Here is a 25,702-nt window from a genome sequence, read left to right as displayed (position 1 = left end):
TTATGTTTTATGTTTTTGATTATGTTGGTTTTTGGTTTTTAATGTTTTCACCTAATTCTATCTATTCATGTTATTTTCTGTAATCATTAGTGTTTGTGTAAAGGAATGTTTGGAAATGGGATAAATGCTGATATAAATTATGCTAAATTATAAAAAAAACTTAAATAACAAATGCGTATAGATTGCTAAATATAATTTATAATACAACAATTTATTCATGCAAAACTAAATCAAATTGCAAAGTGTTTTGTAATTACACATTTTAAAATTCAGTATTAACAAGGAATTGCGTATTGGAATATTTTTCATTATTAAACACTTAAATAATTATGAATCCAGCTTTACATGGAAGTACTCCCTCTTGATCTCTTATCCAAAACATAATCTGCTCCGGAGCAGGTTAACTGTTTAGCGTAAGTTACCATGGTGATTTATCCATGTCAGAAATAAACCAGCTTTGTTGTACAGAAAACCCAGAATTAACCCTGAAGTTATCCTGATGAGAGAAAATCTATCTTCGTAGTACAGGTCTCTGTTCTTGTGTTTTCTTTTGAGATCTTCTGTTTGGTGAGTCTTCATTTCCTTTAGTTCACTGCTTTGGTAAAGTCCTGGTTTTGTGTTGATACACTGGTGTATCCTCACTTATAGCTCCTGCTGGAGCCTCCTTTCTCCTCCATCATTAAAGGCAGGACAGAGGAGAGAGGAGACAAGGAGAATGAAATGAGGTAAAATGAGTCTCACGGCTCCTTTTCTGCTTGTCCCACACCTGTGTTAGGTTAGTGGTTACCTGGCCCAGTATTTCTAGAAGCAGCTTTCATTCCTTCATTGTCAGATCCTTGTTTATCTCTATGATGCTGTGATTTGTAGCGAGTGCTGACTGAAACATGTCAAATAACACAACTTTATCACTGCTGTTGCTTGTTTTCACTCCCAGTCATTTGAATAAAGGAAGGATGAAAGAAGTCATTGTAGTTCCCAGGTTTCCTGAAGGCAGCATTATAGGGGGAGTCCCTTCATCCTCCTCTGTTATTCTGTCACTCAGGATTCAACACCTCTGTCAGATGACGTCCTACAGCTCAGATCAGAGACAAAAGTTTAAAGTAAAAATAAAAATCTGAATCTAAAAACAGAAAATCTGAAACTGAAAGAAAAAAAATGTAAAATATGAAAACAAGAATTTAACATTTTAGATTTAAAGTAAAACATGTTTATAAAAAATATCTCAAACTGAAATGAACTGAAATGAAGTTTTGCTGCATTTGTTTTTAATTTAAACTCAGTTTTTTTCAAAGATCCAAACTTGACTTTTAGTTTGAGTTTCTATGTAAAGAAACATTGTGACCCAGTTCATCTCCATCCAGAAACAGCTTTGATCACCAACATCTGGACTGATGTGCTAATTAGTCCAGTGTTTGGTTTCATTAACAGGCCGTTTACACCAAGCTGCCACCTGCTGTCGCTCACATGTGCAGTGTTGGAAACATGTGTTTCAGTGTGTGTGTCCTGTCACCATTATCAGACTCTGGAGTCTTTTTTCATCCAGTTCAGCCGGTAGAATCAGAGTCATGTCTGTCGGTGAGAGAACTCACTCTGATTGAAGTCACTACGTCTTTATTGAAGCTGCAGCATGTTGTCATTAATATTAATGAGAACTCTTCTTCTCTGCTTCTGTTTGACTGTTTTAACCTGCATCCTGTTGGCTTCAGCTCACAGCTTTTATTCTTTATTCAGATTGCCGTACTGCAGGTTGTCAGAGATCAGCTGTGTTTCACTGACCTCAGCTCTGAAGTCCAACCCATCCCATCTGATAGAACTGGACCTGAGCGACAACAACAACATGACGTCTGCTATTAAAGATCTTTGTGGATTTCTGGAGAGTCCACACTGCAGACTGGAGACTCTGAGGTCAGACACCATGTTTTATTTGTTTATTTAGATTAATACCATGTAAAAGTTGTTCTGGTCTTCAACGTAAAGTCTGTTTTCTTCTTCAGTGGTTTAGTTCATGAAATGATGATTTATTAAATAAAAGTAAAAGACTTTGATTCTGTCAGACAGAAACAAATATATAATCACTGACTGATGCTTCTAGACGTTGAGCATTAGTGAATATCTATGGATGAAATAATGATCAAGTAATAATTAATCAGCTGATATGAAGCAACTCTCCACCATCACTGATAGAAATGAAGCATCTTTGACTTGATTAGAAAACACTTTTCATCCCAGCAGCAGTTATCTTCACTCACATGCATTAATAACAACATATTACACCCAAAAACCTCATCACACTAATAATTTAACAGAAATCATTCTCAGTTGGTTTTCATTTCATTAAAATGATCTCTGTTACACAAGGTCAGTTCACACTGAAACAGATATTCCTGTTAAGTGGATTTAAGTAAAATACAAAGAAGAATTTATCTGAATAAAAACATGATTGATAAAATGAAATAAAGTTAAGCTATGACCTAACTTGTTGCTAGGTAACAGTGTATGGAAGGATGTTGTGAGAGTGTGTGAGCAGCTTTCCATCAGGTGAGAAATGTGTGAAAATGTGGAGCAGAGTCAGTGTTTCATAGCTCTGCAGCCAAAGAGAAGCTGAGAAGGTGAACTGCTACGACCCTGTGCAGGTGATCCAAACACAGACACAAAGGATGATTACTGAACAGCCATGAAGGAGAGAGGCAGGGATGCTCCATCACTGGAGATAAATGCTGTTCTGTTTACCTGCTGTGTTTGTTTCTTCTGCTTTATTTATTCACAGCACAGAGTTGGTGTGAAGAGCTTGTGTGTGAATGTAGGTTGAGAAACAGCAGATAAGAAATATGGAGCTGAATCACAACCACAATGTTTGTTTGTCTGAAAAATATTTCAGGAATAGAAGTTGATGAAACAACAACAAAAACAATAAAAATTTAAACAAATGCAGCAGAAATCTTTAAATTTGAGCTGTTAGCTGAGATTCTGACTTTCTGTGGATACCACACATGTTTACAGTTACATCTACAGACCTGACGCTACACCTGGAAACGAGATGTTAACCTCTTAACTCCCGGTAGTGGAGACTGCAGGTTCAGAGGTGTTAAACTAAACAGTCAAGGCGTTGGGATAATTACGACTTCCGGTTGCTGATTCTGGACTGTTACCGACTGATGCAGGGCTTCGGTTAGAAAGCTAACGAGTCATCCAAGAAGATTTAACACTTTACTTAAGAACATGCAGATACAGGATTACAGCCGTGGGCACGCAGGTGAACAGCATGTACAGGCAACAGGAACAGCAGGGAAAGGTAATGGAAGGCAGGGTAAGCAGGGTAGGCTGTTGTAGGCAGTTTATCATCAAGGACTGCATTAAGGCGCTGAACACATCGTATAACCTACGTGGTGAACCGGAAGCGGACCTACTCTAACTACTACAATGTAAAACGCTTCTTTCAGAATAAGAACACAAGTCCGTCACTTGGAGAATTTACAACACAAGCTAAGAATGAAAGTTTAGAGAAATTATATCCAGAAATCTGGATAATGAAGCAGTGAAGGTGCATGGATGGAAGTTATTGTGCATATAGTGAATATTTCTCTCTCCTCACCATCTAGAAGCTGTGAGATTCTCATCCTGCTTTCTGTCTGTTCACCTGATGCTGATATTCATTACATATTGTTCCTTCTGTGTTTAGAAGGAAGCAGCTTCACAGCTTTAAATTCATCCTGCTGACTTTTTACCTTCTAGTCAGTAAATCCTGAACATTTCATCCTTCTTTCTCATAAATATTTAATTTTATATATATTAAGAAATACTTTAACTGTTGCTGTTTAAAGAGAAAACTGCTGCTAAACCTGTTTATGTGTTTAGTGCAGGAATCTGCAGCCTTTCCAATCCAAAGAGCCATTTTTTCCTCAGCCAGCTAAATAAAACTTGTTTAGAGCTGCAAATGTTACGAGACTTTTTAAAGAGGCAACTTAATATATATTTTAATGAAGAGCCACCAAAGGATTGTTATTTTTGAAGAACCACATTTTTATTTCCATTCTTAGGTTTTAAAATAAAGAAAAACATAAAACCTTTATAAAAAGAGGATAAAGAGACTTTCTTCTAAGTGATGTAGATAATTGTGGAAAATTATGTAAAAGACAAAAAAAACATCCCTGGTTTCCAACCTAATGACAAGAAAGATAGATTTAAAAATATATATTTTAGCCACGTATTTAGAGGCATTGTGGAAGGTTTAGATAACCACACATATACACATATATATATATATATATATATATATATATATATATATATATATATATATATATATATATATATATGTTTATATATATCATTACAAATAAAATCTTAAATAAATGTGGTAACCTTATTTTAGATGTGCCACAAACACACACTCTGCCAAAACTGATGAGCTTATTTGAACAATATGGGGAGTTATCAGGATACAGGTTAAATATAGAAAAGACTCAATTATTGCCCATCAGAAGAAATAAAAAGTAAGCATGCTTTAGTGTGGCATACTGACTCCATTAAGTTCCTGGATATTAATATTCCAAGAGACTCCACAAGAATATTTGAATACAACAACTTGCCTGTACATAAAAACATGAAAAATTATTTGACAAGATGGAATTTAATCCCTTTAGTTCAGTTTTAGTTCAACATTGGAATCTGTCAAAATGAAAATATTACCAAGATTATTATACTTATTCTACCGATAGAAATTAATCTGAGCCAATAGGAAAAAAATCATTTCCAAATACATATGGCAAGGAAAAAAACAAGGATTAGATTAAAAACTTTACAGCAAAGTAAAGAAAAAGGAGGGTGGGGCTTACCCTCTCTAAGGGACTACTTTTTTGCAGCACGGATGAGAGCAATCATATGCTGGTGGAATCCATCATATCATGCCCCGTGCAAATCCATTAAATGTGTGCTACCCCGATACAGACAATTCTAGCTGACAGTAAAGTTACATAAACAGTATTGATAATTCTTGGGTGAGTTAGACCCTTAAAATGTGGAAAATTGTTATAAAAGAATTCAAATTAGAAGATGATGTCATACTTCTGAAATGGCTTAAATATTATTAAGATTTTACACCAAATAAACTAGATGCAAGATTTAAAGACTGGAAATCTAAAGGAAAAATGTCTCTATGTCAGGTGATGAAAGGAGCAACCATGTTAAGTTTTGATTCACTCAAAGAGAAATATCTTTTTGAGAAACAAGATTTTTACAGATACCTGCAAGTTCAGCATCATATTCATACAAAGTTAAAGAGGAAACTGAGACCAGGGTGCATCTGTTACAATTATTTAGAAAAGCATAAAACTCAGAGGCAATGTTAGAATAATTTCAGGTATATACCGGGGATTGTTAAATCTTAAAACACACTCATCTACATACATGAGGAGAAAGTGGGAGCAGGAAGAAGGGTTAAATATAAGTGAGGAGGAATGGACAACGATGTGGTCATTCCTTTGGAAATGCACTAGTTCACAGAAATGGAGGGAATACAGTTGGGAATGTTTTATAAGATTCTTTATCACACCATCTCAGAAATCCCACTATGAAACAAATGGGAGTTGCTGGAGGAAGAGCAATAATGAAAATGCAAACCATTATTATGTCTTCTGGGACTGCCCCGCCATTAAAGACTATTGGGAAAGGATATATAAATCACTGCAAGGCATTTTAAAGACCTGACAGTTTTTTACATTAAGATCATGTATTTTGGAATTTTACCCTGAAATGGCCAAAAAAGGACAAATATCTCATGAACGTTCTACTGGTTGCAGCTAAAACAGCAATCACCAGGAAATGTGTCTCACAAGAAAGCCCGACTCTGAATGAATGGATGGACATCACAGTTAATATTTACAGTATGGAAAAGACTTCAGTCCTCGTCATCTTCAAGCTGGAGTTATTCTCTTCTTACTGGACAACATGGATTAATAATGTTATACCACTAAGGCCAGATTTCATTTTCACCAATGAGAAGATATGAATAGAAGAAAATGATACTTTTCTCGATGCCGTTGCTGTTATGTTTTATGTTTTTGATTATGTTGGTTTTTGTTTATTAATGTTTTGTGTAAAGGAATGTTTAGAAATGGAATATATGCTGATATAAATTATGCTAAATCATAAAAAAATTAAATAACAAATGCGTATAGATTGCTAAATATAATTTAGAATACATCATACAAATATCTAGGCGTCACACTTAACAATAAGCTGGACTGGTCCACCAACACTGACACCATCTACAAGAAGGGGCAGAGCCGGCTGTACTTCTTAAGGAGGCTCAGGTCCTTCCACGTCTGCAATAAGATGCTGCAGATGTTTTATCAGTCTGTGGTGGCGAGCGCCATCTTCTTTGCTGTAGTGTCCTGGGGTGTGGGCATCAAGGCAAAGGACGCCAACAGACTGAAGAAACTGATCAGAAAGGCAGAGTCTGCTGTCGGCTCTAAACTTGTCACCCTGGAGGAGGTGGTGGAGGAGAGAATGCTGGCAAAACTGCTGGCAATCAGGGACAACCCCTCCCACCCCCTCCATAACACACTGGACAAGCTAAAGAGCAGTTTTAGCAGCAGACTGATCCAACCCCGCTGCTCTAAGGAACGGTACAGGAGATCGTTCCTTCCTGCTGCAATAAGACTCCATAACTCATCCACCTCTGCCAAAGCCATGATCACACAACTGGACTAAGCCAACCACTGAACTTACTGCAACCTATAACTGTCGCTTGATATTATATATCATATTGATATTATATATCATATAATTATACAATATTTGTATCCTTTGCACATCCAACATTCTGTATCATCTTTGCACATCCTTTATTTACATAGTCATATTGACATATTAATATCTGATAGCTAGTTTCATTATTACTGCCACTGCACTTTATCTGCCAATCCACTCTGTATTCATATTTTATTTATTTCTAATTTTATTCCACTCTGGATTTCTATCTTTATTTTATTTCTACTTCTATTCCACTTTACTTATATTGTATATTTTACTTCTATTTTTTATTCATAGTTTATGCCACGTATGACACTGGACTACTGTAACAACGCAATTTCCCTTCGGGGATAAATAAAGTTGTCTATCTATCTATCTATCTATCTAACAATTTTTTCATGCAAAACTAAATCAAATTGTAAAGTGTTTTGTAATTACACATTTTAAAATTCATTATTAAGAAGGAATTGCGTATTGAAATTTTTTTTCATTATTAAAGACTTAAATAATTATGAATCCAGCTTCACGTGGAAGTACTTCCTCTTGATCTCTTATCCAGAACATAATCTGCTCCGGAGCAGGTTAACTGTTTAGCGTAAGTTACCATGGTGATTTATCCATGTCAGAAATAAACCAGCTTTGTTGTACAGAAAACCCAGAATTAACCCTGAAGTTATCCTGATGAGAGAAAATCTGTCTTCGTAGTACAGGTCTCTGTTCTTGTGTTTTCTTTTAAGATCTTCTGTTTGGTGAGTCTTCATTTCCTTTAGTTCACTGCTTTGGTAAAGTCCTGGTTTTGTGTTGATACACTGGTGTATCCTCACTTATAGCTCCTGCTGGAGCCTCCTTTCTCCTCCATCATTAAAGGCAGGACAGAGGAGAGAGGAGACAAGGAGGCTGAAGTGAGGTAAAATGAGTCTCACGTCTCCTTTTCTGCTTGTCCCACACCTGTGTTAGGTTAGTGGTTACCTGGCCCAGTATTTCTAGAAGCAGCTTTCATTCCTTCATTGTCAGATCCTTGTTTATCTCTATGATGCTGTGATTTGTAGCGAGTGCTGACTGAAACATGTGAAATAACACAACTTTATCACTGCTGTTGCTTGTTTTCACTCCCAGTCATTTGAATAAAGGAAGGATGAAAGAAGTCATTGTATTTCCCAGGTTTCCTGAAGGCAGCATTATAGGGGGAGTCCCTTCATCCTCCTCTGTTATTCTGTCACTCAGGATTCAACACCTCTGTCAGATGACGTCCTACAGCTCAGATCAGAGACAAAAGTTTAAAGTAAAAATAAAAATCTGAATCTGAAAACAGAAAATCTGAAACTGAAAGAAAAAAAATCTAAAATATGAAAACAAGAATTTAACAGTTTAGATTTAAATTGAAACATGTTTATAAAAATATCTCAAACTGAAATTAACTGAAATGAAGTTTTGCTGCATTTGTTTTTATTTTAAACTCAGTTTTTTCAAAGATCCAAACTTGACTTTTAGTTTGAGTTTCTATGTAAAGAAACATTGTGACCCAGTTCATCTCCATCCAGAAACAGCTTTGATCACCAACATCTGGACTGATGTGCTAATTAGTCCAGTGTTTGGTTTCATTAACAGGTCGTTTACACCAAGCTGACAATCTGCTGTCGCTCACATCTGCAGTGTTGGAAACATGTGTTTCAGTGTGTGTGTCCTGTCACCATTATCAGACTCTGGAGTCTTTTTTCATCCAGTTCAGCCGGTAGAATCAGAGTCATGTCTGTCGGTGAGAGAACTCACTCTGATTGAAGTCACTATGTCTTTATTGAAGCTGCAGCATGTTGTCATTAATATTAATGAGAACTCTTCTTCTCTGCTTCTGTTTGACTGTTTTAACCTGCATCCTGTTGGCTTCAGCTCACAGCTTTTATTTTTTATTCAGATTGAAGAACTGCTGGTTGTCAGAGATCAGCTGGGCTTCACTGACCTCAGCTCTGAAGTCCAACCCATCCCATCTGATAGAACTGGACCTGAGCTACAACAACATGACGTCTGCTGTTAAAGATCTTTGTGGATTTCTGGAGAGTCCACACTGCAGACTGGAGACTCTGAGGTCAGACACCATGTTTTATTTGTTTATTGAGATTAATACCATATAAAAGTTGTTCTGGTCTTCATCGTAAAGTCTGTTTTCTTCTTCAGTGGTTTAGTTCATAAAATGATGATTTATTAAATAAAAGCAAAAGACTTTGATTCTGTCAGACAGAAACAAATATATAATCACTGACTGATGCTTCTAGACGTTGAGCATTAGTGAATATCTATGGATGAAATAATGATCAAGTAATAATTAATCAGCTGATATGAAGCAACTCTCCACCATCACTGATAGAAGTGAAGCATCTTTGACTTGATTAGAAAACACTTTTCATCCCAGCAGCAGTTATCTTCACTCACATGCGTTAATAACAACATATTACACCCAAAAACCTCATCACACTAATAATTGAACAGAAATCATTCTCAGTTGGTTTTCATTTCATTAAAATGATCTCTGTTACACAAGGTCAGTTCACACTGAAACAGATATTCCTGTTAAGTGGATTTAAGTAAAATACAAAGAAGAATTTATCTGAAGAAAACAACATGATTGATAAAATGAAATAAAGTTAAGCTATGACCTAACTTGTTGCTAGGCAACAGTGGATGGAAGGAAGTTGTGAGAGTGTGTGAGCAGCTTTCCATCAGGTGAGAAATGTGTGAAAATGTGGAGCAGAGTCAGTGTTTCATAGCTCTGCAGCCAAAGAGAAGCTGAGAAGGTGAACTGCTACGACCCTGTGCAGGTGATCCAAACACAGACACAAAGGATGATTACTGAACAGCCATGAAGGAGAGAGGCAGGGATGCTCCATCACTGGAGATAAATGCTGTTCTGTTTACCTGCTGTGTTTGTTTCTTCTGCTTTATTTATTCACAGCACAGAGTTGGTGTGAAGAGCTTGTGTGTGAATGTAGGTTGAGAAACAGCAGATAAGAAATATGGAGCTGAATCACAACCACAATGTTTGTTTGTCTGAAACATATTTCAGTCTTCAGGAATAGAAGTTGATGAAACAACAACAACAAAAACATTAAAAATTAAAATAAATGCAGCAGAAATCTTTAAATTTGAGATGTTAGCTGAGATTCTGACTTTCTGTGGATACCACACATGTTTACAGTTACATCTACAGACCTGACGCTACACCTGGAAACGAGATGTTAACCCCTTAACTCCCGGTAGTGGAGGCTGCAGGTTCAGAGGTGTTAAACTAAACAGTCAAGCTGTGGGGAAGTTACGACTCCCGGTTGCTGATTCAGGACTGTTACCGACCGATGCAGGGCTTCGGTTAGAAAGCTGACGAGTCATCCAAGAAGATTTAACACTTTACTTAAGAACATGCAGATACAGGATTACAGCCGTGGGCACGCAGGTGAACAGCATGTACAGGCAACAGGAACAGCAGGGAAAGGTAATGGAAGGCAGGGTAAGCAGGGTAGGCTGTTGTAGGCAGTTTATCATCAAGGACTGCATTAAGGCGCTGAACACATCGTATGACCTACGTGGTGAACCGGAAGCGGACCTACTCTAACTACTACAATGTAAAACGCTTCCTTCAGAATAAGAACACAAGTCCGTCACTTGGAGAATTCACAACACAAGCTAAGAATGAAAGGTTAGAGAAATTATATCCAGAAATCTGGATAATGAAGCAGTGAAGGTGCATGGATGGAAGTTATTGTGCATATAGTGAATATTTCTCTCTCCTCACCATCTAGAAGCTGTGAGATTCTAATCCTGCTTTCTGTCTGTTCACCTGATGCTGATATTCATCACATATTGTTCCTTCTGTGTTTAGAAGGAAGCAGCTTCACAGCTTTAAATTCATCCTGCTGACTTTTTACCTTCTAGTTAGTAAATCCTGAACATTTCATCCTTCTTTCTCATAAATATTTGATTTTATATGTATTAAGAAATACTTTAACTGGTGCTGTTTAAAGAGAAAACTGCTGCTAAATCTGTTTATGTGTTTAGTGCAGGAATCTGCAGCCTTTCCAATCCAAAGAGACATTTTTCCCTCAGCCAGCTAAATAAAACTTGTTTAGAGCTGCAAATGTTACGAGACTTTTTAAAGAGACAACTTAATATATATTTTAATGAAGAGCCACCAAAGGATTGTTATTTTTGAAGAACCACATTTTTATTTCCATTTTTAGGTTTTAAAATAAAGAAAAACATAAAACCTTTATAAAAAGAGGATAAACAGACTTTCTTCTAAGTGATGTAGATATATATATATATATATATAGAGAGAGAGAGAGAGATATCATTACAAATAAAATCTTAAATAAATGTTGTAACCTTATTTTAGATGTGCCACAAACACACTCTCTGCCAAAACTGATGAACTTATTTGAACAATATGGGGAGTTATCAGTATACAGGTTAAATATAGAAAAGACTCAATTATTGCCCATCAGAAGAAATAAAAAGTAAGCATGCTTTAGTGTGGCATACTGACTCCATTAAGTTCCTGGGTATTAATATTCCAAGAGACTCCACAAGACTATTTGAATACAACAACTTGCCTGTACATAAAAACATGAAAAATTATTTGACAAGATGGAATTTAATCCCTTTAGTTCAGTTTTAGTTCAACATTGGAATCTGTCAAAATGAAAATATTACCAAGATTATTATACTTATTCTACCGATAGAAATTAATCTGAGCCAATAGGAAAAAAATCATTTCCAGATACATATGGCAAGGAAAAAAACAAGGATTAGATTAAAAACTTTACAGCAAAGTAAAGAAAAAGGAGGGTGGGGCTTACCCTCTCTAAGGGACTACTTTTTTGCAGCACAGATGAGAGCAATCATATGCTGGTGGAATCCATCATATCATGCCCCGTGGAAATCCATTAAATGTGTGCTACCCCGATACAGACAATTCTAGCTGACAGTAAAGTTACATAAACAGTATTGATAATTCTTGGGTGAGTTAGACCCTTAAAATGTGGAAATTTGTTATAAAAGAATTCAAATTAGAAGATGATGTCATACTTCTGAAATGGCTTACATATTATTAAGATTTTACACCAAATAAACTAGATGCAAGATTTAAAGACTGTAAATCTAAAGGAAAAATGTCTCTATGTCAGGTGATGAAAGGAGCAACCATGATAAGTTTTGATTCACTCAAAGAGAAATATCTTTTTGAGAAACAAGATTTTTACAGATACCTGCAAGTTCAGCATCATATTCATACAAAGTTAAAGAGGTAACTGAGACCAGGGTGCATCTGTTACAATTATTTAGAAAAGCATAAAACTCAGAGGCAATGTTAGAATAATTTCAGGTATATACCGGGGATTGTTAAATCTTAAAACACACTCATCTACATACATGAGGAGAAAGTGGGAGCAGGAAGAAGGGTTAAATATAAGTGAGGAGGAATGGACAACGATGTGGTCATTCCTTTGGAAATGCACTAGTTCACAGAAATGGAGGGAATACAGTTGGGAATGTTTAATAAGATTCTTTATCACACCATCTCAGAAATCCCACTATGAAACAAATGGGAGTTGCTGGAGGAAGAGCAATAATGAAAATGCAAACCATTATCATGTCATCAAGTTTTTACATTGAATTCTAAAAGAACAAAAAAATGCATTGAACAGGAAAAAAACAGGAGAAATCTTTCCAGTTTGAATTTAAAATGTTAAAGTTAAATGTTAGTGTTTTCAGATTCATATCAAAATCAAGTTTTCATCTTGAATGCAGCAGAAATCTTTTTAATTGTCTTGTAAAATTTTCATATGAACTATTTTTTATAGTAAAATATGATCAGCTGACAGACAAACTTGTTCCTGTTTAAACAGAACAACATTAACTTTGATCTCAGCAATAATTGATGAAAGTTTCAGTCGTCCTCATGTAGAAATGAATCTGCTATGATGTTAAATTCTTTACATCTTAGTGTTCTGAGTTTTCAGGCTCACATCACAAAACTCATGCAGTCATGTTTTTATCACTGAAGAAATGTTTCTAAAATATGATCAATTTTATTTTTTAAAGACACTGAAGTCATTTTACATGCTTTTATCTCTTCATACCTGGACTGTTGCAACAGTCTTTTTACACGTCTTAGCCAGAAATCTATGAATAGACTCCAGATTGTTCAGAACTCTGCTGCCAGACTTTTAACTAGAACCAAGAAAAGAGAGCACATTACTGCTGTTTATAACGTCTTTGCACTGGTTCCCAGTATGTTTTAGAATTGGTTTTAAGATGTTACTGGTGACCTTCAAGCCCTCAGACTCACCCTCCTATTTATCAGACCTTTACCATCCATATGAGCCTGTTGGAAGTCTGAGATCTTCTACCAAAGGACTTTTAGTTTTCCCAGAGACGAGATTTAAGACCAGAGTTTAGGAGCTTTCGTGGTAAAAGCTCCTAAACTCTGGAATAAGAGGTCTGACTGTCCAACATGAGGCTGTGGTACTGCTCTGTAAGTTAATATTACAGGAAACAGGATGAAGAGTCTTCTTTTCCCTGGTGACACATTTCAGTGACACAATGACTTTTCCCAAGCAAAGAGTAAATAATCACCAAGAGTATTTTCTGACTAAACACCCTCACAATGTTCAGCAGCTCTGTGAGGGAGGAGGAGGAAGTTACAGGAGATTACAAGGTACCACAAGGACTGACGTGTGTTCGTTATTTCCTGCTGGATGAAAGAAAATCAGAAGATTAAATTAATGAGATCAATCCAAGTTATTATCCAAGTCTGAGCTGGAAGTTTTTCATCAAAGTGCATTTAACTCTGTTAGAATTGGAAACACTGAACTTGAGTCTCTGACTTCAGCTTGACTTCAGGTATGTAGCTTCCTGGTGGAGATGGTGGAGGTCTCCCAACATTCAGCATCTAATTCCTCTGATTCTGATAGTTTGTCAAACTGCACATCAGCATCCATTAATCAGCCAAACTGATCAATCAGTCCACCTCTAGCTGGTTCCAACACGTTTATAAGACTCTGTAATGTTTGTTCTGACTGAAATATTAAAACACAACATGTCACCGTAACAAGTTCTGCTTCTGTCAACTCTTCAATAAGTTTGTTTCCATTATTAAACATTAGACATCAGTACAGGATGTTTTTATGTCTTTAATACTCAATAAAACAGCTAATTTTATCTATTGTTCCCATTTCCTTCTAAATTTATCCTGACATGTTTATTTTCTTTCCAACTTGAATCATTTGGCTGCACAACATGAGTTTGTATGGATGGAGCCTCTGGTGGAGCTGCAGAGTTTAAGAGCTGAAGTCACTACGTCTTTATTGAAGCTGCAGCATGTTGTCATTAATATTAATGAGAACTCTTCTTCTCTGCTTCTGTTTGACTGTTTTAACCTGCATCCTGTTGGTTTCAGCTCACAACTTTTATTCTTTATTCAGATTGCAGTACTGCAGTTTGTCAAAGATCAGCTGTGATTCTCTGGCCTCAGCTCTGAGGTCCAACCCCTCCCATCTGACTGAACTGGACCTGAGAGGGAATGACCTGCAGGAGTCAGATGTGAAGGAGCTGCTTGATCTGGTGAAGAATCCACAGAACAAACTTGAGACTCTGAGGTCAGTAGATGGTTAAAGCTCATGCAGCTCTCAGCTGTATTGTACTAAACACAGCTGGAATCAAAGCAAAGATCTGGTGTTTCCTTCAAAGCTGCAGTCTTCTCAGCAGCTGCTTCCCTCAGTGAAGCTGTGAGAGGAGAACGATGCTGGGCTTCAGGATTGGACAGACTTTTCATGTTGATCAACATCAAACTAATTACATCAAATCTGTTTGCTGTCTCATTTCAACACTAAACAGCTGATCAGCTTCATCATCTCTCTGCTCTGAGATCAGTCTGACTGCAGTCTCTGATTTCAGAGAAGCTTTTTATTTAGGAACCATGTTGTCTTTATACAGACCAGAACCTCTGCTGAAGTCCAGTCATCATATCTGTCCTTCTGTCATTAGTTCCATCCAACTATGTTCAGGGACAGTCTCCATGTTTATGTTCAGGGACAGTCTCCATGTTTATGTTCAGGGACAGTCTCCATGTTTATGTTCAGGGACAGTCTCCATGTTTATGTATCAGCTGATGTTTCACTAACAGATCAGATGTTCATCAACACTCAGAGACTCTTTGTTTAAATTAATCATCTGACATGTAACAGCAGTAAATTTATCACCACAGTGATGGTGCAGTAATGAAGTTTTCATGACTCAGCAGTTTATTTCCATTCTGAGTGAAATCTGAAGAGCAAACAGACTTGATGATTAAAGTTTCTGCAGGTGTGTTGAGCTTCATCTCCGTGTTCATGGCGACACGTTGACATGAGAGCTGAAAGGAAAATGGAGATGCTGAACAGCTGATCTGAACAGGACTGAAGTCCTGCTGCTCTTTATACTGATGGAGGACAAATACTCTTTTATCTGATCTGATCTTCATTTTTCTCTACACAGATGGAGGTGGTGACTGAACAGGACCGTGTTTGTTCTGAGAGGAGAAGCTTCGTTCTGATGATCCAGAGTCTGAAGCTGCAGCTTCACTGAATAGAGATGATGATGATGAAGATGTATTTACTGTTGATGTCTGTTTTTATCAAACATTTTGTAGTTTAAATTAATAAAGTTAATATTGAGTTTGAGATGATCAGGAAAGAAATGATCCATAAATGGAGCTGTGATCACTACATGCAGTTAATTCTGAATTTATAAAGTTTGTCTTGTGTTTTATTGTCTTTGCTTCATTTTCTGTATTTAAAAACAGATTTATCATCCAACCAGAGCTGCTTCCATCTGACTTTGATTTTCATTTCCGCTCATTTTTAATGTCAATCTTTCAGTCTGAGATGAAGCAGCTTCAGAGACGATGAAGCTGATGAAAATGTTGGAACCTGAAAGGAATATTTCTCTTTCCTTTCACTTGTTCTGAAATATATTTCTACTTTGGAGGTTTCCCAGCTTTCATTCCTTCACCATCATGTTCACTGTGTTTTGTTTGTTTGAGTCAATAAAGGTTTTTTGTTAAAAATTGAGCCCAGTGGATGTTTGGGGGGGGATCAGGGACAGAAAATGGCCGCCTGTTCTCAGCAGAGCTTCCTGCTCCAAATTAACCTGAATTGAACTCTTTGAATCATCAGACACGTTATCATCCACATATTTATCTTCTTCCAGGGTCAAACAACAACATGGAAACTACAACTTTCAGGATTTTTAGCAAAGTGGCGCCTTGTTAGCTAGTTAGCTGTAAACAAGATGTGGATCTGAAGGTGTGGCTTCACAGCTGATTTCACATGAACAACAGCTTCACAACAACAACACTGACACAGATTCAGAGTTTTTCTGTGGAAGATGAGCGTCGTCCTGGTTAATGGTTCACATGTGAGGGAGGCTCTTAATCCTCACATCACATCTTCATTATGTTGTTTTTCAGGAAAAAAGAGGATTTAGTATCTTTGTGTTTCACTGCTGTTATTCTGAGATCAGTATTAGGAAAAGATTTCAAACTGAAGCCTCAGAATAAGAACTCAGTAAATATTTCATCATCTGCAAACAGCAGCACTAACGTTCTCTCCACACGTCTTCTCTGCTGTTTCAGATCTCCTCCTTTACCATCTCTGAACTCCACTCACATCTTTTTCTTCTAACATTACATCTCTTCTCTTCTGGCATCTAAAACCACAGCTAAAACTTATTTCCCAGCTTTAATCTTCATCACATAACTCCTCATCCTCATTTCAGTAATTTATTTTGGTGTCATGTGAAAGTTGCTTCATGCACATTTTGGATGATTTTCATGAAAATCAGTCAAATGTGACACTAAATTAGACATAAATGCTAGTAAAGCGAAGAGTTGGTGTATCACAGCTGACTGTCACTATGAACCCCAGGAAGAAGAGTCCTGAAGGAAGGCGGGTGTCTTTGGACTCGATCTGGACACCAAACTGCTCAGATCTGGATTCGTGTTGGACTCTTCCTGACTGATCAGATGCTTTTCATGGTTTTGTGTTGGACTGATCTTCATCCTGAAACATAGTTCTGACGATGAAGCTAAACAGCTGTCTTATTTTCCTTTTAATGAACACAAAGTTCTTCATCAGAGCAGAGATCCCTCCTCCTTAAGTATGAACTCTGTTTTCTGGAGAAAATGAGAAGAATTTATATTGTAGAGAACAGGAGAGATTCTAGGATCAGACAGCTGCCCGGCCAGACAAGAAAAATATCACTGTTTTATATAGTTTAACACAATTTCATTCCCACGTTTGTGGAAAAGAAAAACACTTTTTGGTATAGTTTGTGACTAAACCATCAAATCTGATGAAGGTTATTTAAATGTTGATCCACAGAAAAAGAGGAATGGTCTGGAATCATAACAGAAACATACCGTAACTAATTTCTGGGGGAAGACAACTCGTTCTGATACAGCAGCTCCTCAACATACATGTAAACAGTGTGTATGTTTCTGGAGTAAACCAGCCCACTATAGTGAGTACCAGAAATACAAAAAATGGACCTTGGGTTTAGTTTTTGGACTTTTATCTGAAATGAAATGCACAACATTTAAAATACATTAACAGAAATTGACTTTTCAATCTTACTCCTATAAAAAGTGCTTGAGATCTACAAAATGATAATACTAATACTACTACTAATACTACTAATAATGATAATATTATTATAAAAGAGGCAATCCTGCCTATGAAGCTATTTTTCCACATCACTTGCTTCCACAAAATAAACAACACAATGGTATCACAACCCAGAAAGAGGGTCACAACAGTACAAACACTGAACATTTTTTATGGCAACGCTTTAACTCGTCCTCATGTGGACACGGCCTGAGCTATTTTTGCTCTTTTCCTTTCTCTTACTGCTGAAACTTTGCTTTCAGTTTCAGTCCTTGACATTATAAATGAAGTTTCTACAATTAGAGAGCCAGTGTTTTAGCATTTATTTAATTTTTATTTCTTTTTCTGTGCCTTTCTTTGATGTGTAGCTATTTCACATTTGCTAAAAATATTTTCAAAATTGATTTTAGTCTAAATAGTAAGCTGCTAGACCGATTTCTACAAAAACCATTTCTACAAACTTTCTTCGGCTGTACTGAACCACGGATTAGTTGAGGACAAATTTACAATTATTGTAAAACTGAAGACAGTTAAATATTTCTTCAGTTGCAGGTTTGTGATGAAGTGGAGCGAATACATCCAGCTTTGGGAAAGAAGTGAAAAAGATTTGACTGCATCACAGGTGCATATTAAATGATATTGTCCATACCAGTGAACCAACAGTTTATTAACATCACCCTCTTGCTGTCTTCATGTTTCTGAAACCTTTGAAATACACAGTCAAGAATTTTGAGTATTAAAACGTTGTTTAGATCTTAAATGTATTGTTTCTCTTGCAGGTATTGACTCTGAAACAGCCCTTTATATTTCTCCCATACATCTTTAAGGAGAACATCACTCTTGGAAACTAATGCAGACATGTGGTGTTTAACAAAGTTAGCAAGTTAAGTTTTCTTATTGATTGTATGCCTGAAATGATGCAATTAAACCAGAACTAGTTGAGGATACATAAAATCTTTATTATTCTAATTACATTTGACTACACACTAGTTTATTTACTTTAAAAACAGTTAACAAATGAACTCTAATGTGGTTCATTTTGTTTGTTTCATTTGATTGTAGCGCGACTTTCCATCTCCACACACCAAACTGTTCTCTTGACTGGTCAAAACTGGAAAATGGCTCCAAACATTGTGAAAGCAGACGATGTTGAGGAAGGGATCATCTCTGCCTTCTGCACATACTTTGTCTTCAACCTGGCATACCCGAGACACCTGAAGAGCACACCGATGTTCTTCCAGAGGTGCATGGTGGTGCCAACCTCTGCCAATAACTGTTAACAGGACAATAAATCTTCTTTATTGACTCCATTGTACCACATAGCTACCAGTGCTTCTAATGCTCCAGGGGAGAATTTACCTTGGGTTAAGAACACTACTGCACTTTACAAGTCTGTGGTAACCAGTGCTATCCTCTATGCTGCTGCATGCTGGGGCAGCAGACTGAGGGTTGCAGACACAAACAAACTGAACAAACTGATCTGCAAAGCCAGTAACATTGTGGGGATGGAGCTGGACTCTCTGACAGTGGTGTCGGAAAGAAGAATGTTGTCCATATTAAAGCAAATACTGAACAATACCTCCAACCCGCTTCACAACCTGCTGATCAGTCACAGGAGTACGTTCAGTGAGAGACTGATACCACCTAAATGCTCCACTGAACGACAGGAAATCATTCCTACATGTAGCCATCAAACTGTACAACTCCTCTTTATAGCAACAACATCCACTGTTATACATTTACACTTTTCACTACATTTACATTTTACTGTCTATCATATTGATAATACCGTACATTTTACTCATTGGCAGGATTTATCCTGTATCTGTTTATATAGATTATTGTAACGAATCTGTAATTTTTCTTACTGATTTTTCCTATGTGATTTTTATCTTTATATTATCCTTTCTTTATTTGGTATGGAGTGACTGTGTGCACACAATTTCCTCCAGGATTAATGAAGTATTCTGATTCTGATAAATAAAATTAATTCAGCATATAGGACTTTATAGGAATGTATTATTATTGTTGTTAGCTCAGAGTTAGAGGAAAAAACACAGTAGAATAGATGATTATTTTTTGTTGTGATTTAATCTTTCATTCTATTGGATGTTTTTGTGTGAATGGACACCTAACAATACGTACTTCTTTATTTTCAACACTTGCTGAAATAAATTGAACTAATTACAATAAAACCCCCAACAGATGGAGCCCTGAGCAATGAAGGAAAGACCAAAGCTGTTAGTGTGTATCTGATAATCCAGTGTACAACAGCAACAAGCAATGCAAAGTAACATGTTTAGTTTTTTTCTAGATGTTTATTTGTCACATGCTCCATCATACAAGTACAACATGCATGTAAGCTGTAGGATGTTTTATGTTGTTCTATTTTTTCTGTTTTTCTATCTTTGTCCTCTCTCCATCCTTTTTGCTCTCCTTTTCACTTCTGTTTAATTCCATTCAGCTTCATTAGTATAGCACCACTTTGCAACAATGTCATCTCAGGGCTCCTTTCTTTCATATCCGGTGTCAGGTTCAGCTTTTAAATCTATATTCAGCAAAAAACTAATTTAAAAAACATAAATAACACCTAAGTATCACGAGGAGCCTTATATGTGCTCATATGTTATGTTGCTGGTTTTGTCATGTTGAGTTTTGTCTCCAGTTTTGTTCCCTTGTGTGTTCTGTGTTTTCTGTTTCCGGCTCGTTAGCTCACCTGGTCTGATTGCTCACTCACCTGTTCCCTGTTAGTCGTCCCATACGCCTTGGTTTCTCTTACTCAGTGCCAGATTATTGTTGTTGTTTCTGTGTTTAGTCTGTATTGGTTACCTTGTTCCTTGATATTAAATCCTGGATAATCGTATTTGTCTGTCTTCTGCCTCATCAGTCTGCGTTGGGTCCTCACCTCTGCTGTCCTGTCACATTATATCCATGAAGCTCTTCAAGTTAAAACATTTCCAAGGCAGAGGGAGAACTTGTTTTATCTTTTATATATTTGTTACTTAATAAATCTGACTTCTGTATTTATTGTAAGGTGAGTCAGTTCGTTAGGATTACTACACATGTGGAAATGTACATGTATGTTAATGTAAAGATAACTCTTAGCTCTTGACAATTTAATCATAATGTTTCAGTTCCAGATACCAGCAAATAAAGGTTTTGTGATTTTGTAGCTCCATTGTGATCTGTAAGGTGTAATGTATTGAGATCTGTTTAATTTATAATTAAATAAATATATAACTACTGAAAATTAATCAATATTTCATTAAATAAACAAATGTACCAGTGAAATGTATGGAAGCCCATTTCCGTCACTCTGATGAAAAAAAAAAACATAGTATCTCATAATTATGACTTAGTATCTCATAATTATGAGATACTATCTCATTATTATGAGATACTATCTCATAATAATGAGATAGTTAAGTCATAATTATGAGATACTATCTCATTATTATGAGATACTATCTCATAATAATGAGATAGTTAAGTCATAATTATGAGATAGTATCTCATTATTATGAGATACTATCTCATAATAATGAGATAGTTAAGTCATAATTATGAGATAGTATCTCATTATTATGACTTAAGTATCTCATTATTATGAGATAGTATCTCATAATAATGAGATAGTATCTCATTATTATGAGATACTATCTCATAATAATGAGATAGTTAAGTCATAATAATGAGATACTATCTCATAATTATGACTTAAGTATCTCATTATTATGAGATAGTATCTCATAATAATGAGATAGTATCTCATAATTATGACTTAACTATCTCATTATTATGAGATAGTATCTCATAATAATGAGATAGTATCTCATAATTATGAGATACTAAGTCATAATTATGAGATAGTATCTCATAATAATGAAATACTATCTCATAATAATGAGATAGTATCTCATTATTATGAGATACTTAAGTCATAATTATGAGATACTATGTTTTTTTTTTTCATCAGAGTGACGGAAATGGGCTTCCATAGAAATGCATTAAAAATAAATTAATAAAATGTAAAACAAAAATGTAGTTGCATATCGTGACAATGTTTACAGTCCACTATTTATGGGATAGAGGAAAAAAAGGGATAAAATGAGGATTCAAAACAGAATAAGGAAAATTTCAAGTATTGATATTATGAATTGCAAAATAGTACATTTATCAATATAATATAATATCAGTATTTTTATTGACACTTCTGTGTAATTTTTTAATGTATTCACATTTTTAATTATACATGAACCATGGAAAGATTGATCAGTCTGAAGTCTGAGTAGCTCAGCTGTTAAGAGGACAGATTTTTGTTACTGAAGATGTGATCAAAGCTCTGAAGTCAGCTCAGAGTTAGAGAGTCAAACCTGCTCAGAAATCCAGAGGATCCTGTGACTGAACAGCTCAGGATGATGTTCAGCTGCAGCTGAAAGCAGAAGGTTCCAGTTCAAATCCTCTAAATGTTGTAGAAAGATTGATGTTAGTTTAAGACCAACAGCCAAATATAAAGAGTGAAAAACTTTAAGTTTATCAGTGGCTGGGAGAATAGCTTACCCCGATGGAAGAAACCCTGGATTATCAGTAGAACTGTGATTAAACCTTCTCATGGAAGGACTTTTTTTTTTTTTTTTTGCTTTTTTTACCCTTTGGATGCCAAATGAACGACTTAGAAAAACTGCAGAGGCTGTAACTGTGTATGAGAGGATAGCTCAGTGGTTTGAAGACCTGGCTGAAGTTCAACAAGCTGTAGGTTAAAATCTTACAGCTTGCAGGTGATGAATTAAAATTCAAAAGACCATGAATTTAAAGTTTCTTAATTCCTCTAAAAGTCCAGTCTAGAGTAAAAAGCTAAAATGTGAAAGTTTCACATATCTGGAAGAATATCTCAGGCTGGTAGGAGAACACTCTGGAAGAGACAAGAGGACCTGGGGTCGAACCTCTTCAATCACCCCATCAGTTTTCACATCCAATGGCCAAAATGAAAAGATAAAAGCACCACAAGAACAAGTTTGAGTGTGAAGGGGCGTGTTGGGGTTGCAGAGAAACGTCAAGTCGCCAGTGGTGCAGCGCCTAGTTCAAATCCTGCCTATCCTGCTCCAGAGGGTTCAAGTGGGGTTTATCAGGTAACTGAAAATGGCTAAAACTTTAGTGGGACAATCAAGCAAGCTTTCTAAATATCTATGAGTAGCATAACCTAACATGCTAGCTTAAACACAACATGACATTAGACAGTTGCTGAAGAGGAATAACAATGACTATTTACAACTTGCAGGATGGACTAGCAGACATGACAACAGACTGCTTTAGACAGTTACTGAAAGGAAGAAGTACACACTGATACATAACTGGCTTCTATAAGAAGTCGACATAATACAACAAATGCCTATATGAAAAAACTAAGATTCATAGAGGAGCAAAGAAGTAGCCAAACTTAAAGTCTGGAAGAGAAGTGAGAGAGAGAATGAACGGGATGATGTGTTGGCTTTGGGAGCTATCCTTCCCGTCTCTCTCTTTCTCTGCCCATCCACACTGAACTTGTATTTGCAGAAGAACATACTTTACTACATACATGTTGGAATATACAGAAGCAACACGTTTCGGAACTTTATAGCAGCAACTATTAGTCCAGGTAGTGAAGTATATGAGGTACATGAGTTACGTACATCATCATTATATCATAGTGTCACAGGTGACCTCTATGTTGACACATCTCTACTTTAAAACAGTCTTATTTCTGTAGTCCTGAAATATTACAACTTTATTTTTAAAACACTGAATTTTATTTAAAAAGCCCAGTCTTCCTGAGCCTACAGACCAGACGAGAAGATATGACTGGTTTAAAGTCAATCTACATATGAAGGGTTTATGTTCTCATCATGATGCCTTTTATTCCCATTTCTGGTTACTGTTCTATTATTTCAACACATAAAAAATAGTTAATAAAGAAATGATGACAGGTTTTTCTACTGGTTCGGGTAGAAGGCCTGTGTGTGTGTGTGTCTTACAGGCCTGCTGTTTGACCAGCCCTTGATGGATGTAGCAAATGTAGGTGAAGAAATTACACACAGCTGTGATCTAAATAAAAACAGATAAATATGAACTTTTTAGTTTAAATGTTGTTTGTGAAGATTTTTTCCAGGATTCAGTTTCTTACAAACACTCACAAGTTTGGGCTTAAAAAAGAAGTAGAGGTTTAGTCAAACAAGTTATGCCATAAACTCAAAAGATGTCAGAATTACTTCATTTCACAATTAATCACATTATTAACCATTATTGTAAAGATCCCTCAGTATCGTCACTTTCCCTAAAGGATTATGTTGGAGACTTTACGGCAGATCAGCACAACTCATGCACGGAAACAAAGTTCCATCCAGGTGTTGCTGCGTTGCTTTGGTTACATGTAAGTTTCAGAAGAGGCGTGTATGAGTGGGACAGTAAAACAGAGGAAGTTATTCCCTTTAAACAAGGCGATTAAAACATCCTTGTTGGAAATACTTTGGTTTTGGAAAAATGACTCGCCAGCTTGTAAAGCAGGAATCCTCAGTCCTGGTCCTCGAGGGGCCGGTGTCCTGAAGGATTTTAAAGTTTACCTGCTGAAACACACCTGATTCAGACTCAGACATGTGCAGAACTTGGTACCAGTTACCCACTGATTTGTCTGTCATGTCATCTGTTTTCTCTGAGAGGAATGTAGAGTTAATAAGTAGGATTTATATATTCTTTACAGAAACGAGGGGATTTAGTTGGAATGAGACTTCTTGGTTACTTTACTTTGTTTCTAGATTATTTTGTTATGTTGCCATGAAAAGATGGAAATAAATAAAAGTTAAAGACCTACAAGGATTGTTTGTGATTTTACACATTTATAATGTTAAGAAATGAATCAACACAGAATAACAGGGATTCTTTGTCTGATAATAATCATATCTAAGATACCACAAGTAATAGTACATACAGACTGGTTAGGTTAAACTCCATGAACCCTATAGAGTGAATAGAAACACACACACACACACACACACACACACACACACACACACACACACACACACATTGAACACTTTTAATGTCACCAACCATGAATCACCAGTATGCCAACATTATGGCAGATGACATGAGTCATTAAAAGTGTTCAATGTGTGTGTGTGTGTGTGAGTGTGTGTGTGTGTGTGTGTGTGTGTGTGTGTGAGTGAGTGTGTGTTTCTACTCACTCATAACTACAGAAGAGAGAGATGTAGTAATAGTTGGATGAGTATCCAAACTTGATTCTGTGCTTCCAGGTTTTGGTCGGACCACTCAGGTTACATTTTCTATCAGAGAGACAAACATTTCTTTATTGTTTTCTTTTGTTTCATCAAACGAACAGAATTTATTTACCAACCAGGACAAACTATGCAGGAGTAATACTAAGATTCAAGGAAAGAAGGAAGAAGGAAAGGAGGTAAGGATGGATCCCTATCATCTTGGTCTCATGGCTTTGATAAACCAGGATGGCAGAAGGGAGGGAGGAACTGTAGGAGGAGCGTCAGAGTTAGCAGGAGTGTTCGGAGAAGCCAGAGTGGAGGTCGAGGAGGAGCTGAGGAGAGATTATAATGCTAACAGGAGAGAGACCAGCTCAGCTCTTCGCCTACTAGAATAGGACATTAAGGGAAGATGGAGATGTGATGATAGACAGTGTACATGTGTGTGAAGGGGGTTTTCACTTTGGTCCTCCGCACTCCACCGCTGATGCTTTAACTACAGGCAGCGGCTGGAAACCCACCTGCTCCACGCTGAGATGGTTCAGCTCCACGGCTTCTAGGACGGCTGAACCCAGCTGGATGGGAGAGGACAGAAAACTTTTAACTTTATAAAGTGTTTTAATTCCTACAGCTCATTAATCATTAAAACATCTCAAAGTCAGAGCCGGACTCAGAGCCGAACTTGTGTTTTGTCTAAACTGAATCAGAGGACGTCTGCATCCATCTAAACTCATCACTTTCTGAAACCAACAATCTGCCATCCAAGCAGAGGAAACTGGACTACTGAATCTTCCTCCACTTCATTTCTCCTACAGTGGAAGAGAAACTTTCATCCTGAATCCAACTTCACTGAGCTGGTGTGATCTCACAGAGCAGTGGACTGCAAACAGGAGTCCTGAGCAGCTTCTGAGGATGAAGGTCCTGCAGCAGGAGACTGCTGACTTTCTTCTGATGGAGAATTTTACAAAACTCTAACATTCAGAAAGTTTGGAGGCTGGCTGAGATTATACCAGC

The 25,702-nt window shown here is 36.6% G+C and overlaps 2 protein-coding genes across 2 annotated transcripts in view; one reads left to right on the top strand and one right to left on the bottom strand.

Annotated features, from left to right (window-relative positions):
- Positions 1–15,838, top strand: part of LOC121628724 (NACHT, LRR and PYD domains-containing protein 12-like) — a 2,607,341-nt gene extending 2,591,503 nt beyond the window's left edge. Inside the window, exons 43-46 of the mRNA XM_041967976.1 lie at positions 1,732–1,905; positions 8,666–8,836; positions 14,223–14,396; positions 15,274–15,838. Coding sequence (XP_041823910.1) covers positions 1,732–1,905; positions 8,666–8,836; positions 14,223–14,396; positions 15,274–15,286 — 532 coding nt within the window. The 3' untranslated portion in view covers positions 15,287–15,838. The remainder of the gene's footprint in view (positions 1–1,731; positions 1,906–8,665; positions 8,837–14,222; positions 14,397–15,273) is intronic.
- The window catches only part of LOC121628730 (NACHT, LRR and PYD domains-containing protein 12-like), a 354,419-nt gene that overhangs the window by 111,339 nt on the left and 217,378 nt on the right, over positions 1–25,702 (bottom strand). The gene's annotated exons all lie outside the window — the stretch shown is intronic.

This window comes from Melanotaenia boesemani, chromosome 18 (genome assembly GCF_017639745.1).
Source record: "Melanotaenia boesemani isolate fMelBoe1 chromosome 18, fMelBoe1.pri, whole genome shotgun sequence".
In the NCBI taxonomy this organism is placed as follows: domain Eukaryota; kingdom Metazoa; phylum Chordata; class Actinopteri; order Atheriniformes; family Melanotaeniidae; genus Melanotaenia; species Melanotaenia boesemani.
This window is presented reverse-complemented; position numbering and strand designations above follow the sequence as displayed.